Source organism: Gopherus evgoodei, chromosome 11 (genome assembly GCF_007399415.2).
Source record: "Gopherus evgoodei ecotype Sinaloan lineage chromosome 11, rGopEvg1_v1.p, whole genome shotgun sequence".
NCBI lineage: Eukaryota > Metazoa > Chordata > Testudines > Testudinidae > Gopherus > Gopherus evgoodei.
In genome coordinates, this window is record NC_044332.1 from 20,797,703 (window position 1) to 20,814,467 (window position 16,765).

Consider the following 16,765-nt stretch of genomic DNA (forward strand, 5'->3'; position numbering starts at 1 on the left):
ACTCAAATGGGTCTTACAGCTCAGGTAGGAGGTGGATTGGGAGGACGGTGTAGAAAAATGCATTGCTCTGCCTGTGCTCCGTGTGACGTGCAAATAAACAGGACTTGAGTTGGCGGTTTTTACATCAAGCACTTCTCATGGAAACTCAATTTACATTGCTACTTTGCTAAAATATGTTTTATACTTTCGCAAATAGGTTTTGAGGGTTTTTTATGGAGCTCACTGTACAGTTATAAATACATTTCCTTTCATGCTTGTGCTTTGTGTCCCTTTTCCAATCTAGTAGTACACTTCTTTTGTACTCCTAGCTGCACTAAACAATTATTTTAAAATATTAAAATTTTGGTTTAAAAAAGAGAATATGAAATTTTTTAAGTGTTCTGTTTAACCAAATGATTCCAGAAGAAAAATGATCTTCAGAAGAACAAATCACCAATATAACATATGGTGGAGCAAAATACTGTTTCCTATATGCTTTCCAAAATACCAAAGATAGCTATATCTTAGGTACTTCCATGCCTCTGGGCTGGTCCACACTACGGGGGGGAAATCGATCTTAGATATGCAACTTCAGCTACGTGAATAACATAGCTGAAGTCGAATATCTAAGATCGGATTACTCACCCGTCCTCACCGCGCGGGATCTATGTTCGCGGCTCTCCCTGTCGATTCCGCAACTCCGTTGGGGTTGATGGAGTTCCGGAATCGATATAAGCGCGCTCGGGGATCGATATATCGCGTCTAGATGAGACGCGATATATCAATCCCCGAGCAATCGATTTTAACCCGTCGATACGGCGGGTAGTCTGGACGTAGCCTCTGTAACAGCATTATCTTGGCACCTCTCCATCTTTCTAATAAATGCATCCTCACAACATCTCAGTGTGGTAGAAAATTACCACAGTTTCTGCTTTACAGAGGAGGAAGTGAGGCAGAGAGAGACTGTAGCACAGCTGGGAATTGTACCCAGATCTCTTGACTTCAAGGCTAGCATACCAACTGCTGGACCTTTTTCCTCCCAATCTGTGTTTTATATGCTGATTTACGTTCCCTTCTCAGGTGAGGAGGGACTGCATAGAACCCTCTGTTGAGACTGCTAGAGAATCTTAGTTGGGTAGAGAGCTTGCTGCACATGGCCTTCTCTCCTTCACCCAATGAAGATGAAATGGTGAGGTCTTTTCTACACTAGACTTTTTCCCCTAAGATTTCCCACTGGGAGTTTGCTCTTCCTTCAACTGCATACTGCGATGCTGTTGGGCAACCATGTTCTATCCAGACTTGATGTGAGCAGTTAGATAACCTATAGTTAACATTCCTCTACCATTGTAACCATCAGTGGAGCTGCACTGTTGGGAAGATTTAGGGGAGTGTATGCTATAGTCTTTCTCACCCCCCACCCCAAGACTAATCTTGAAAACTCAACCCAGGCTTCATGTAGGAAGATAATAGACACTGTTCCAGTGTCTCTTCAGTCTGTGATTCTTAGTATCTAGCAAAGTTACAAATTAAAACTTCCAGGCTCGTCTGTGCTAAACAATGTTACGCCTTGGATTTAGCTGTGACACTGAGTACGTTTCATGGAGCTCTCTGTAAACTCAAATGTTCGTCCCTCTCATCAGCTGAAGTTGATCCAAAAAAGATAATCACCCATCTTGTTTCTCCCATGTAATCACATGCAGGTACCTGTTTTGTGGTTTTGACATGTTTTTCTTTGGCTCCTTGCTCCATGGAAGGAGTTAGGGGGCATGTGGAAGGAGCATTTCTGGCTGAAAAGGGAGTTCTGTAGGAACAGAATTCATAAGTTCTTATGCAAGCTGCATCCAGGTGTTTTTTACCCAGAGTGGTGGACTGGGCTTTCCCTGCATGTTGCTTGGAAGGGGGAGGAATCGCCTACATTCTGCCCTTCCACTCAAAATCTCTCTTCATAATTGTATACCATGCACAAAATGTAATACATTGTTTTTAAAAGCCTATAACACACACTGCATCATGTAAAATAAGGATATTAATTAAGAAGTCTTCTAACATACAGATACAATGGAAAAAGCTTGCAAGTGGATACTGTTTCATTATAAGAATGTAGATTGGGAAAGTTATTTTTGTATATGGAATACTTTCAAAAATCTGTGTTGTGTATGTCCAGTGAGTGCAAACCATGAATTGCCGGTGCACAGCCAGACATGCTTATTAAGAATCAGCTACAGGCAATATATATGGAGGGTTAAAGGAGCTAGGTACATTAAGACACCACTCTACCTTTTTTTTTCAGGATAGCTCAAGTACTGTAAATCAGTTTATTTTGCTTCTAGCACTAGTAGTTAATGCGCATTTAATTTATATGAAGTCCAACTCCAATTCAGCAAGGACATAAAAATGTGTCTGATATATTGTGTCAAATCTATTGAAAATGTGCAGTATGGTTTGCACATATAAATTTAACTTTGTTACATGCTATAAAAGAAAACAATGCAGAAGAAAACACAATTAACCGGATTTTGGGAAACGAGTTGTTCTTTTGGTGCTCGCAGTCTTTATTTGACGTCTTTGTTGGCTTCTTGGGATTGCACGATGCTAATATGCATAAAATCTAGCTGTTTCTGGATCTGATGACCATAGGTAAGTTAATTGGCCTGAGGATCCTTCTGCATTCCAGAGAAGCCCTCATACCCTCCACAAGATTGTGGAAAGCTACTGCTCTGCTTCTACAGAATGGTTCTGAGAAGGGGACACTGGGTAGGAGAAGTCTGCTCTTACAAGAGCTACCAGAGACTGTAGGGCTAACTCAGGCTGTTAATTAGGTTGTCTGTTGGTTAACTATAGCATCCTGAATGCTTGCTTTCCCACCTATTGGATGAGCGTATAAAGTGTACTTATCTACTGGGGAAATGGATTTAAAGAGAAAATGCCTCCCCAAGAAGAAATAGAGAAGTCTTAGGCCATGTTTTGTACTTCCCATTGGGTCAGACAAGTTCAAGAGAACTCTTAATTGGATTCAGTGAATTGGAAGAGTCCACTGCAATAACCCTATCCTCTCAGTATCCTCGCATTTATTTGTTTTCTTTTGCTGTCTCCAGGCCTAGCATTTGGAGCAGCTGAAAATAAGAATAAACCCATGGCCGTGAAATTTGCTGTGTATGTTCCAGTCCACTGGCTTCCCCTAGCAACTCCCTCTGGAATCGCACGTGCTGCTCCAGAGCTTCTCTTTGCCTGCAAACAAACAGTGCTAATTAAAATATTTAGAGATAAATGAAAGGAAGGCAGCTAGTGTTCCTTGATTCATTAGGAGTAGGCAAGGTCAGTATTTTTTGCTAAATAATTATAAACTCAGCAATTTAAATTCATTGCTGGTGTAATTTCAGCCATACAACAATTTCAGCTGTATTGGGAAACCTGGGCACTATGCACCATTTTGTAGTACAGATGGGATTTTAGCTGTGTCCCTGAACTGTTCAGAAACCTGATATCCAAGTAAAGCTTTAGCACGCAGTTTGGGGACGCAATGAAAACATGGTTGAGTTTTGACTACACCACAAAGAATCATTTTGTAATTTGGAGTTCTAGAGTATACAAGACCAAATGTTAGAATTTGAGGCTCATTCCTGGAATTCCAGTAGTGTGAACCAGTGAAGATATTTTCACTGAAATAGTTCCAGCCCTAGTAGTGTTTTTGTTTAGGTTGGCCCCCAGTGACTGATGTAAACTACTACTGTGTTACTCTTCAACAGGAATAATTTCCTTCTCTGAATAAGGCTGTTTACCTGGCTAGAAGTTGTGCTTGTGTCTTTGCTTCCTCCAAAGCTAATCTAGCTGCTTCTTCCGCTTTCTTCCTCCTTTCCTCGGCCTCATGCCTTGCCTGTTCCTCCTCCTCCTGTTCCCTTCTCTTATACTCCAGGCGTTCTTCTTCTGCCATCTCTGCTAGCCGTTGTCGTTCCACCTCTAGCCACATTTCCCTTTCCTTCTGTCTGCGTTTTTCTGCCTCTAGGGGGTGGATGACCAGATAATTAGTAGCTGTAAAGAATTCCTATTTAGGAAATGGGTAACTGTATTGAAAACACAAAATGATATTGCTGTTGCAGTACTGTCAACCCCAAGTGTTTAAAAACCCCAGGCCCCTATAACAGATTTTTTTTTGTTTTAAATTTAACTTCTCATTCAGCACATTTTCAAGTATTTGTTTTCAGCTATTAGTGCTAAACACTTACTTAAATTTTTAAGGCAAACAGAGATTCTCATATAATTATATGGCTCCAGGGAGCATGGGCAGGCAAGAGGCATCAGTTGTGGTGGCAGGGCTGAAGTAGCCCCAGCCCTTAGCTTCCCGGATGGCGGGGGGGCTTGTGTCCTGAGCCCCGCCCTGCACCAGGCTGCAACCCGGAGCCCTGCATCGCACCTCGAGAGGGGATGAAGCCCCGTGCCCTAACAGCATCCGAAGTCCTGAGCAGGACTGAAGCCCAGAACCTCCAGCCCTGATCCTATATATAGAAAACCTCCCAAAATATTGAAATAAATGGTATTCTACTACTAGTGTGATTAAAACAGTAACTAATCTCGGATAACTTTTAAAATCTCACGATTAATCACGATTTTTTTTAATTGCTTGACAGCTCTAGTTTTTCATTCTCTGCTCTTGCCTCAGGGTTGGGCATCAAACACAACCTTTGTATTTCTACAGGGCCTTTCTTCCAAGATCTCACAGTGCTTTTCAAACTTTAATTGACATATTAATAGTCACAAGACACATGTGAGTAATGAAATATTTATTTCCCCCATCTGTAAAATAGGAGTAATGAGGCACACTGAAGTTAAGTGACTTGCATAAGGTTATGGGGGCAAATCATTGGCAAAGCTGGAAATAGAACCCAGAAACTAACCACTCCCTCTCACAGTAATGCTAATATCAAGCAAATGGACTGGAGTGCATCACGGTTGATTTTGTGTCATTAAACAAGATATGTTTCCAGAAAACTTTACTATAAGCTGAATTTCACTGTAACTGGAGAGGGCCAATATGGCAAAGCTCCCCTTTTCAGCTGTGTCTGGAGGGCTGTCTTCAACCCACCTCCCTGCCAGAGGGGGCACTAGCAGCTACACGAGTGCCTCGCAAAAGCCATGTGTTCACTTCCAGCAGCTGCAGCCAAAGTAGAAGGTAAGGATTCCTTTGTCTCTCACCCACCCACCCACACAGTAGTGGCAGCTTCTTTTCAGTCAGAACAGAGATGGGGGATGGTAAGTGTCTCCTTGGAATGAAATATTCCTAGAGGAATTAGAACAATGGACCCCACCACTGGTGGCATGAAATTCTCTCCAACTATGCTGATGCAATGTGGGATTTTCTCTCCACTATAAGCAGGTTCTCCTGTATTATGATCAAAGGGGACTGCTTGAGAAACCTCTCTGCTGCCTCATTAGATACTAGGCCACCTGTGGTGAATTTCTCTGGAACCCTTATTACTAGAGCCATGGAGGAATTTAATGAAGAAGCTCCTGTCTTACATAGATGGACCCTATCATTGTAGTATCTGGGTGCCTTATAGACATTGATATGTTCTTTCAACACTCCATGAAGAAGGGGAGTATTATCATCACCATTGTACAGATGATGAGGAACTAAGAGACTTGCCAAAGGTGTCTCGGGAATTCCAGGGCAGAGCCAGAAGCTCCTGAGTCTGAGTCCAGTGCCTTCACCAGAAAACCACCCTTCTGGGTGAGTTGTCTGCAGATACAGTAAATTTTAGTCCTTCTTTAGAGCACCTGCACGTTCTTGTTCCTCCTGCTGTCTCTTCTTCTGCAACTCCAGAAGTTTTCTGCGATATTCCTCCTGCTGCTGTCGGATACGTTCATGTGCTGCTTTCTCGTGTTGTAGCTTCCTTGCTGCCTCTTCCTCCTGGCGCTGGTGCTGTTCTTCTAGCTCCTGTTTCCGTAAACTGAAATAAATTATTAATTGATAGAGCACCGAGGGCCTGCTGAACACTCTACAGATTGTAAGAAGAGCAGGTTCCTGGCCCAAAGATCTACAAATAAATACAATGTAGAAGAAGGGATGGTTAAAACAGGACAAAGTGGCTGATTAGTGATGTGTCATCTTGGTTCCACAAATTTGTTTAGATTTTTTTTTTAAATGCATAGTTTCTACTGTCTAATTTAATCTGCCTTTGAGGAGTGAATGAGAGTTTTTAAGCTTCCTAGAAGAAGTCTGTTTTAAAGAGGGATATGAGGGAGACAAGACCAAGGAGTGGGGGGTTCTAAGTGCATGGGCCACATGGGATGGAAGAAGGCATGGAGACCAGAGTGGGAGGAGGACACCTAGGGAGAGCTAGCATGGTAAAAGTAAAGGGAGCAAGAGGTGGGGAGCAAATGGAAGTGAACAAAGAGGAGACAAGCCAAGTTGTGCAGGGTCTTGGAGGTGGGGACAAGGGCTTTAAATGTGATGCAAAAGGCAAGGGGAAGGCAGTGCAGGGATTTGAAGAAGGTTTTAACATGCTCAGAGTGGTGGACAAGGTAGGCAGTTTTTGCAACAGGATTTGGGTGAACGTGAGAAGACTGAGAAGTCCAGGAGGCTGTAGAAGAAGAAAGAAAATGCAACTGTCAAGGTGACAGGTGATCAGGACTTGAGCAAGGGCTTTTGAAGTAGGAGTGGACATGGAGACAAAGGGTTAGGAGCCAAAGAAAACTATGAGAAACCAATAGCAATTGCCCTTAGGGAAGAGAGCAGTGGTCTAGTTAGTCTGGTACTGTATCATGTTTCTGACCAAGGTCAGCTCTACATACTTGAGGAAGGTGTAAAACCCATACTAATGCACCTAGCTGTGCAGAAATGTATTATTGGGACTGGGGGAAGGCAGCAGAAGGGGCTTTCTTCTTGAACTCAATTGGTGATCAGCTTATGTTCTGATGTATAAAGATTGATAGCTCTGTAGTTTTAACCTTGCTGCCTATAACTGTAGATGTTACTTTAAATCAATTAGATGCTTGAATTAAACTTATTTGCCTCAAAAATATCCTACTGCAGCGAGTTCCATGGGTTATCATATAGTGAATTAAAAAGGTTCCCTTTTTTCTGCTTTAATATAATTGTGTTCTCTTGTTCTTGTATTACAATTTTTGGGAACAGGTGAACCTGGGAAACAAATCTCAAGGCCTTGCATAGAGGTCTTTCTCCCCATGCCTCCTCCCCTGTTGCTGCTGGAGACCGTATTTTTTCCTCTGTTTAATATCCTTGTCATGCACCATGCTGCAGATGAGGGTCAGAGAAAGTTGGCTTTGGAGCACAGTAGCAATGCAGAGCAGGATCCATTTACGTGTCTGACAACCAACCATGTTGAAGTATGGTTTAAAAGTGACTGTGACCAAACTGGATTGTAAAATTCAGTGTGGGACCAAGCACTGTTAGAATTAGAATAGCTGTGCTCAGGCCCAGGTTGAGACCTTGGCTGGAACATGTCTTTTAAACCAGATTTAACACAGCTGTGCCTCTTCCACACTGGCCAGCTAGACCAGGTTAGAACACTGTACAACCACGAACAAGTTGAAACTGTGCAAAGCAATTTAAGGCATTCAGATTTGATAGTATTTTTACCCTTTAGCAATCATTTTGCACTGATGAGAATGACTGTGGCAGGGCAAGGCAGTGGTGAATCAGACATGCTGTTTCTTTGTCTGCTAACAACTTAGATTTCCAGTTTCGGCTCACCTATGTTATCAGAGCTTACTCCTGTCTGTCAGCAGGCCCTTTCAATGTGGGAGAGAGAGACAGCTGCAACCCCACAAAGGCCATGCTGTAGCTGGCTGCTGTAGGTTGCCTGTCTTTCCCTTCTAACTAGTATTGTGCCTCTTGAATTTCTCCTTCGTTCCTGAGGTATAGGATGCATCGTTTGTATGATATTTACTATACATATGAGACAGCTGTAAAACACCCAGCTAAACTATCTTCCCTCTCCAATAACTGCAATAACCCGGAGTCTTCCCAATCCTTCCCCACCCATAGCTTCTGAAGTGTAGTCAATGGAAGGAATTATTTCTCTTCTATCAGCTGTTTAAAAGAAGGGAGTAACTGCAGGCTTCCTCTGGCCCTTCCAAAGTGCCACCATATCAGTCTCTCTACTGGCATCTATATGATTTTAAGTATGTGTCTACATAGAATATCAGGGTTGGAAGGGACCTCAGGAGGTCATCTAGTCCAACCCCCTGCTCCAAGCAGGACCAATCCCCAGACAGATTTTTTTTGCCCAGATCCCTAAATGGCCCCCTCAAGGATTGAGCTCACAACCCTGGGTTTAGCAGGCTAATGCTCAAACCACTGAGCTATCCCTGGGGCATGGCTGGCCTGGGTCAGCTGACTCAGGCTGGTGGGGCTTGGACTGTGAGGCTGAAAAATCACTGTGTAGACCTTTGGGGCTGGAGACTGAGCTCTGGGACCCTCCTCCCTCTCAAGGTACCAGCCTGAGCCTGAATGTCTACTCAGCAATTTTTCAGCCCCAGACCCTGAGCCCTTCAACCTGAGCTAGTTGACCGGAGCCAGCTGCAGGTTTTTTATCCCTGTGTAGACATACCCTAAAAGGCCCAGATGGTGGCCTTGTCCTCATGAGAAAATCTATGGAGAAGTGCTGGGAGGTGTTCCACTAGCAATAAGTGATACAACAAGCAGGAAGAATTGAATGAAATGGGGCTGGGGGTGTGGGCTCTGGAATGGTGATGAGGGGTTTTGGGTGCAGGAGGGGCTCAGGCTGGGAGGTGGGGCTGAGGAATGTGAGGGGGCTGTGAGTTGAGGCAGGGAGCTGGGGTGCGGGAGGGGGTACAAGCTCTGGGCTGGGGGTGTGGGCTCTGGGCTGGGGCAGGGGATGAGGAGCTTGGGGTGCAGGAGGGGGCTGTGGGGGTGGGGCAAGGCATTCGTAGTGCAGGAGGGGGCTGCGGGTTGAGGCGAGGGGTGGGGTTGCAGGAGGGGTTATGGGCTCTGGGCTGGGGATGAGTGGTTTGGGGTGCAGGTGTTGGCTCCAGTCTGGGGGGTAGGGCCCAAGGGATTCTGAGTGTTGGGGGATGTAGGTTGAGGCAGAGGGTTGGGGTGCAGGAGGGGGCATGGGTTCTGGGCTGGAGATGAGGGATTTGGGGTACAGGAGGGGGCTTGAGGGTTGGGGAGGCTCAGGGCTGGGGCAGGGGGTTGGAGCGTGGGCTTACTTTGGGTGGCTCCTGGTCCACAGTGGAGCAGGGCTAAGGGAGGCTTCCTGCATGTCCTGGCTCCACACTGTGCCCCAGAAGCAGCTAGCAGGTCCAGCTCCTAGGTGGGGAGGGCCAGGAGTCTCTGCGCACTGCTCTTGCCTGCAGGGACCCATCCCCCCAACTCCCATTGGCCACAGTTCCTGGCTAATTGGAGTGTGGGCAGGGGCAGCTCAGAGAATCTCCAGGCTCCCTTACCTAGGAGCCAGAACTGCTGGCCACTTCCGGGGCACAGCGCAGTCCCAGGACAGGTAGGGACTAGCCTGTCTTAGCCCTGCAGCATCACTGACCGGACTTCTAATGGCCTAGTTGATGGTGCTGACCTGAGCCACCAGGGTCGCTTTTCAACTGGGCGTTCCGGTAGAAAACCGGACACCTGGCAATCCTAAGTCAAATAGATATGTAGTCCTTGATACAAGTGCTTAGATACCACAATGATGAGTGCTGTATAAATATAGTGTTGTTTCCTTCAGGATGACTGGATCTGGACACACTATTTCAGTGTCACCTGTTTCTGTGTCCGGAGACTTGTGAGCCCCTTATATGACCTGGGAGCCACTACATAACTCCTTTAATCCATCCTTTCCTGTGCCTTTCTATAGGTTGGATGCACACTGCAATGCCCTCTTCCAGAGCTGGTAGATCTTTAGCTGATTGCCTGTAATTAATCATTTACATCCTTTGATAATCAACCATCTCAGTTTCACAGCAGTGGTCTCCTCATCAACAGCAAAGATTGTGCCCCATTGGGGCCTGCACTGGATTATTCCTGTGTGTTTAGAGTGTTAGGCAGGGATCTGACCCTGTGGAAATGGCCTTATGTAATAGTCTCTTTGCCATTTTTGGAGCTGACTCCACTTTCCAGCTGCTCAGTGGCTATGTTAGGGAAGTGTTGTGATCGTCAAATGCCCATGATCAAATACATTTCATGAGTTTTTGAAAGGTAAATTGAGGTCTGTTATTGGCACATGTGTCTGGAATGCCATATCTTGCAAAATGTGCCTTTAATTTGCAAATCACTTCCCTTTCTCTCATATCAAGGTAGCCACCTCTCAGAAGTTAGACTAGTAATCTACTGTAACTAAAACCTTTTTTCCCCTAAAAGGTAAATAAATCCACTCCAACCTTCTCCATGGCTGGGTAGGAAGGTTGTGTGGCAGTAAAGGCTCATTCTTCTGTTGGTTATCCTAAGATCAGCCCGTCTCTCATCCTTCCATAAAGGACTGCTCCAGAGTTTCATTGCACTTAGGAGAACAATAGGTATCTAGAAGCACTGTGTGGAAGCACTGTGTGCTTCAGCCTGGCACATACCTCTCTTACCTCGCCTGCCCCTTCCCCCCATGAGATAAAATAAGAGTTTTACTTTCCTGCTTTTGCTCTCTTCCCGCATGACTGGATCTATGTACAGCTCAAACTCCTGCTTCCTCCAGATCCGTGCCAGGGCTAAGTTCTTGTCTGCAAAATCCAGAGTTCCTGGGGGCTTCATCCAATGCACTGTAGCTCGTGATGACAGCTGCTGCAGCTGAATCATTGCCATCGTGTTTCGTTAGCAGTCAGTGATGCAGCAAACAGGCAGCGTTGTAAGATATGGGGCTTGAAAATGCTGAGGCTTTGCTGCTTGTCTCTGAGCTACACACAAGAACCAGCTGGGGCCTAGCTTTGCATTCAGGGGAGCCTCTAGTTCCCTCCCACATGGATGAATGTTTCTCCTGAAACTTGACCCTTTCTGTCCAGTTCCTCTTAAAGTCATCATTCAACTGGAGGGAAAGAAAACATAGCAACATCCCTCCTTGTCAGGCTTCCAGTGAATTCTGCTGAGGGTATGGGAAGACGCAGGAGGTCCAGCTCCCAAACCTTACAGATCTCAATCTCAGAGATCAGCACAGAGAGACCCTGCAACTGTGCATTGACATTGGAGCTCCCTAATCTCCTCTGGCTCCCAATGGAGTGATACTGGCCAGGGCTGCTCCCATAACTCTCCATAAAGGGTTGAGGGATGGGGTCCTCTTGCACAGAGGGCTAGCACAGAAAAGTAAAACCTCTGTAGCCCCAAGAGCTGTAACCTGTGGTTTCCTTGCTGGAAGATGTGTACCCATAGCCATTTCCCTCTGCTCCCTCCCCACTGGTGGATCATTGAGCCCTCAGAGCTCTCATGTTTCCATAGATGATGCTGTGGAGACAGCACAGCACATCGCCAGGCAGGCAGAGGCAAATCTGTGTGCAGGTCTAGGGGGCATGATTCAACTCCCTTAATTTTTTTTAAGGAGAGTGGCTGTAGAGATAAAAATGCCCTAAGGGCTATCACTGGTTCCCTCTATTCTGGCGAGTTCATGATAGCCTTGAATAATTTTATAGAAATGAATAAAGCAATGACTCTGTCATGGGTGTCACAGGCTCATTGGCTTCACTTTATATTAAGACTGTTGATTAATCACAGTTAACTCATGCGATTAACTCAAAAAATCACGATTAATCTCAGTTTTAATTGCACTGTTAAACGATAGAATACCAATTTAAATTTAGTAAACAGTTTGGATGTTTTTCTACATTTTCATATATATTGTATTCTGTGTTGTAATTGAAATCAGTGTGCATTATTTATTGCAAATTTGCACTGTAAAAATGATAAAATGGTATTTTTCAGTTCATCTCATACAAGTACTGTAGTGTAATCTCTGTCGTGAAAGTGCAATTTACAAATGTAGCTTTTTTGTTACATAACTGCACTCAAAAATAAAACAATGTAAAACTTCAGTGTGTACAAGTCCACTCAGTCCTACTTCTTGTTCAGCCAATCGCTAGGACAAACAAGTTTGTTTACATTTACAGGAAATAATGCTGCCCGTTTCTTATTTACAATTTCACCAGAAAGTGAGAACAGGCATCCTCATGGCACTTTTGTAGCTGGCGTTGCGAGGTATTTACATGCCAGATATGCTAAACATTTGTATGTTCCTTCATGCTTCAGCCACCATTCCAGAAGACATGCTTCCATGCTGATGATGCTTGTTTTAAAAAAAAAAAAAAAGTTAATTAAACGTGACTGAACTTCTTGGGGGAGAATTGTATGTCTTCTGCTCTGTGTTTTACCCGCATTCTGCCATATTTTCATGTTATAGCAGTCTTGAATGATGACCTAGCACATGTTGTCCATTTAAAGAACATTCACTGCAGATTTGACAAAATGCGAAGAAGGTACCAATGGGAGATTTCTAAAGATAGCTACAGCACTTGACCCAAGGTTAAAGAATCTGAAGTGCTGTCCAGAATCTGAGAGGGATCAGCTGTGGTGCATACTTTCAGAAGTCTTAAAAGAGCAACACTCCGATGCAGAAACTACAAAACCCCGAACCACCAAAAAAGAAAATCAACCCTGTGCTGGTGGCGTTTGACTCAGATAATGATAACGAACATGCATTGGTCCGCGCTATTTTGGGTTGTTATCTAGCAAAACCCATTATCAGCATGGATGCATGTCCCCTGGAACCGTGGTTGAAGCATGAAGGGACATATGACTCTTTTGCGCATCTGGTATGTAAATATCTTCCAATGCTGGCTACAACAATGCCATGAGAATGCCTGTTCTCACTTTCAGATGACATAAATCAGAAGCAGGCAGCATTCTCTCCTGCAAATGTAAAAAAACTTGTTTGTCTGAGAGATAGGACTGAGTGGACTTGCAGGCTCTAGAATTTTACATTGTTTTATTTTTGAATGCATTTTTGATACATAATTCTACATTTGTAAGTTCAACTTTCATGATAAAGAGATTACTCTACAGTACCTGTATTAGGTGAATTGAAAAATAGTATTTCTTTTGGTTTTTTTACAGTGCAAATACTTGTAATCAAAAATATAAAGTGAGCACTGTACACTTTGTATTCTGTTTTGTAATTGAAATCGATATTTGAAAATGTAGAAAACATCCAAAAATATTTAAATAAATTGTATTCTATTGTTTAACAGTGCGATTAATTGCAATTAATTTCTTTAAATGTGCAATTAATCATGATTCATTTTTTTAAATTGCTTGACCACCCTACTTTTTATTTTATATATAAAAAATGATATTCTGGAACCTTCTTTTATATATCTGTGCTGTCTTGTTCTACGGTTTGGAAATGCAGTCACGGAGTATTGTTATAAGAGGATGCCCAACCCTGAGATGTCTTACTGAGTTCCTGGTGTGAGCAGTGGGATATTTGGAGAGGTGTATTTCCTGATGTAGGGGTAGATGGAGTTTGGAGGTTTAAATGCTTGATGTGTTCCTTAAATGGCAAAGAACAATCATGCTTTTTATGTTGCCATTCGACCCAAATATTTCCTTTCCCATCTGGAACCTTATCCCCACTAACCGCATTTCCTCTGCCCTTCTCTTCTGTTCCTGTTCCAGTTCTTCTTTCATTTTTTCCATATGCTCCTGCTGCTCTTGCTGTTTCCATTTCTGTTCCTCCTGTTCCCTTCTTTTCCTCTCTACCTCTAGCCGTCTTCTCTCTGCCTTCTCTGCTCGCATTCTGTCCCGTGATAATTTCTCCTCCTGCTGATTTCTAGGGAGATCCTGAATGGATATAAGGAAAAGACACTACTAAATTAAGTTTGCACTCTACTGATTGGTTCATTTGTTCTATTGTTAAGGCACAGTCCCTGAAATGGACGCACTTTATATGAGATTTACATATCCTAGGGTACATTTGCCTTACCTGGGATACTCATTGTTAATGTGATTGACTTTACCTGTGCCATTTACTCTGTACAGTAAATATTCCTCTCACTCCATGGGTGACTCCTAGCAGGTGCCTTGCATTATGACATCTGATAACTATCACAAGGCTGCGCTATAGTATACATTCCCCTGATTTTTCACTATTGTAAACCAAATTCTGTGAAGCCCGGCTCAAGTTTAGATTTCTGATACCACCTCCTCTCTATTTCTTTGGGAACGCTTTGACTGTCCAAAAATCTGTTGGGGAGGTGGAGGATAAAGGGATGGGTTTACTCCAAAACACTGAAGCCAGTTGTCTTGCATTGTCAGGAAATTGATATGAATGATGTGCCTCATATTTGCAAGGCAAAATAATGGTTATAATGAAAACAAATGTAAAAATCCTACAACAAAAATGGAAGGATATGAAAGGTCTCAGCATTGAAGTCTGAGGATACAGAGTTTCTAAACTGGGACCCAGGCTCTGAATAAATTGAACACTCATCAATAACATAAGATTGTAAGATTTGCAATGCCAGATTGAATTTGATAATCCAATGGTCCACTATCCAATTTCTGGCAGTAGCATCAGCTAAAGCTGATGCTTTAAGGAGACTCCACCATCTTCATAAGGCACCGGTGCAGCACTGTACATGGGGTAGGGAAAGGGAGTCTTTTCTGACCCTATGATGATCAAGACATCTTCAACATGGGTGTAGACTGGAGTGGGCAAACTTTTTGGCCTGAGGGCCACATTTGGGAATAGAAATTGTATGGTGGGCCATGAATGCTCACAAAATTGGGGTTGAGGTGTGGGCTCTGGGGTGGGGCTAGGGATGAGGCATTTGGGGCCGGGAGCGAGGGGTTTGGAGAGCAGGAGGGGGGATCAGGGCTGGGGGTTTGGGCATGGGGAGAGGCTCAGGGGGTGCAGGCTGTGAACGGCACTTACCTCAAGCGGCTCCTGGAAGCAGTGGTATGTCCCTTCTCCGGCTCCTATGAGGAGGCGCGGCCAGGCGGCTCTGCACGCTGCCGCATCTGCAGGTACTGTCCCTGCAGCTCCCATTAGAGCATGTAGGAGCCAGAGCAGGGCCATGTGGTCTGCCCCCTGACCCAATGCCCCAGCTGGAGCACCAGAGCAGCCCCTGACCTAGCGCTCCCACCAGAGCGGGGCTGAGCTGTGTGGTACGGCCCCATCCCAGAGCCCCGGCTGGAGCGCCAGACCGGGGCCCAGCAGCATGGTGTGGCTTGCAGGCTGGCTTAAAATGGCTTGCCAGCCAGATCTGGCCCCCAGGCAATAGTTTGCCCACCCCTGGTGCAGACAGCTGGGAGCTCAGTGAGGCTTTGCCTCCCCAAAAATATTAGCAATTGCATTAATAAATAAAGGAAACACTGAATTTGGAACAGAAGCTTGTTCATCTCTCTCTATTAAAAGTGGACAAATTTAGTTATGGTACAAAACTACTCATTAAGTGATAGTTAACAGCTAATATTTTTTAACTCTAGCCTCTCGAAATAAAAAATGTTGTCTGCACCCCTGTTGAAGCACAAGATTCAGTTATTCTTCACAATCACTTGATCTACCATCCCTTTAAGGACAGGCCTGGGCCTGCTCTTCCCCTCTCTGAGTTCTGGCTCTTGAAAGACTGGCATTCTGATTATAGGACTGTAGGCTACTACAGAGCATGCTGGGAAGTGGGGAGGCCTGCCAAGGAACATAAGCAACACTCAGACGTGTGAGTCAGAGAGGTTAATTGATAGATATCTGGCCTGAAACCTAGTGCAGGGTTTTCCACTAAGAGAACCTGGGGGGCTGTGGGAAAGCCCATCAAGAAACAAACTAGAAGAACCTGGGAGGGGTGAAACGAGAAGGAGAAAGCCTGGGACAATACAGTCTGGGGCTAGGCTCAAGGCTCGGTGTTGACCTGTTTAGAGGCCCCATGCCAGGGCTTCCAGAGAGGGTAGAACTCTCATCAAGAGGGCAGATCACACCTGACACTGGGGAAAGGACAAATGAACCTGCTTGACCCAGACGGAGAGGATTAATTGATTTCATATCCTTCCATTTTCCCCAAGCATCTCCTACCAAACTGGGGATGACTGTTTTAGAAGAGCAGTTGAGGCAGTGCTCTCTTCCCCATAGCAGGAAGGTGAAGTATTTGTTATATTTACTGCAGCAAATGTAATTACATGTTATTGGTCATAATATTAAGCAGCCTTTTTAATTCCTTAGTTAAAATATTTAATGCTTGGGTGGCAGTGAGGCCCACAAAGCTGACTATACTGCTATATTTCCTTTTGTTTGTTCTAAGTTCATCAGCCATAAATCTTATCAAGCATTTTCTTGTTGCTGTAATAGACAGGGATTGCCCTGAGGTGAATAACCTGCTGACCTGCAATAACTAAAAGGTAGCAATGAGCTGGTTCTTTAAGGGGTTTGGGCTGAGGAACACGGTGCTGGAGAACTTGCCTCTCCAAATAGAGGAATGAGCAAAGTCATATGATGGGGCAGCCTGTGACTAAGAGCAGGCCTGCAGGAGACCGTTCAATCAATTGGAGAGCCAAACAGGGAAAACAGCCTTGGGAATGACCACTCTTTCGGGAGTGTATGGGCTGGTGGGTGGGCAGGAGGGTTGGAGGTCAGAAATAAGCCTTTGGAAGGAGAGTCAGAGTAGCTGAGGTGATAGATGGACAGTAAGCCCAGTTGTTTTGGGTTCCCAGAGTAGGGAGCCTGTAGAAGAGGCGGTGTGTGCTTGTGGATTCCCTCAGCTACTACAGAGGACTAAGAAACAGTCTGCACTGCCACCTAGTGAGGTGACACTGTGATCAAGGGGAAGCTGGAGGGACGGAGCAGAA

General features: G+C 44.6%; 1 protein-coding gene across 9 annotated transcripts in view; it reads right to left on the reverse strand.

Moving 5' to 3' along the window:
* Positions 1-16,765, reverse strand: part of KIAA2012 (KIAA2012 ortholog) — a 93,099-nt gene that overhangs the window by 2,799 nt on the left and 73,535 nt on the right. For 8 of the 9 annotated variants that reach the window (XM_030580317.1, XM_030580316.1, XM_030580314.1 and 5 more), the window contains exons 21-24: positions 13,566-13,768; positions 5,752-5,924; positions 3,759-3,978; positions 2,173-3,207 (exon numbers count right to left, since the gene is read on the reverse strand). In XM_030580317.1, the coding sequence (XP_030436177.1) occupies positions 3,048-3,207; positions 3,759-3,978; positions 5,752-5,924; positions 13,566-13,768 (756 nt within the window). In that variant the 3' untranslated portion in view covers positions 2,173-3,047. Of the gene's footprint in view, positions 1-2,172; positions 3,208-3,758; positions 3,979-5,751; positions 5,925-13,565; positions 13,769-16,765 lie in introns of those variants that run through there. The other variant, XM_030580321.1, reaches the window with a different exon arrangement.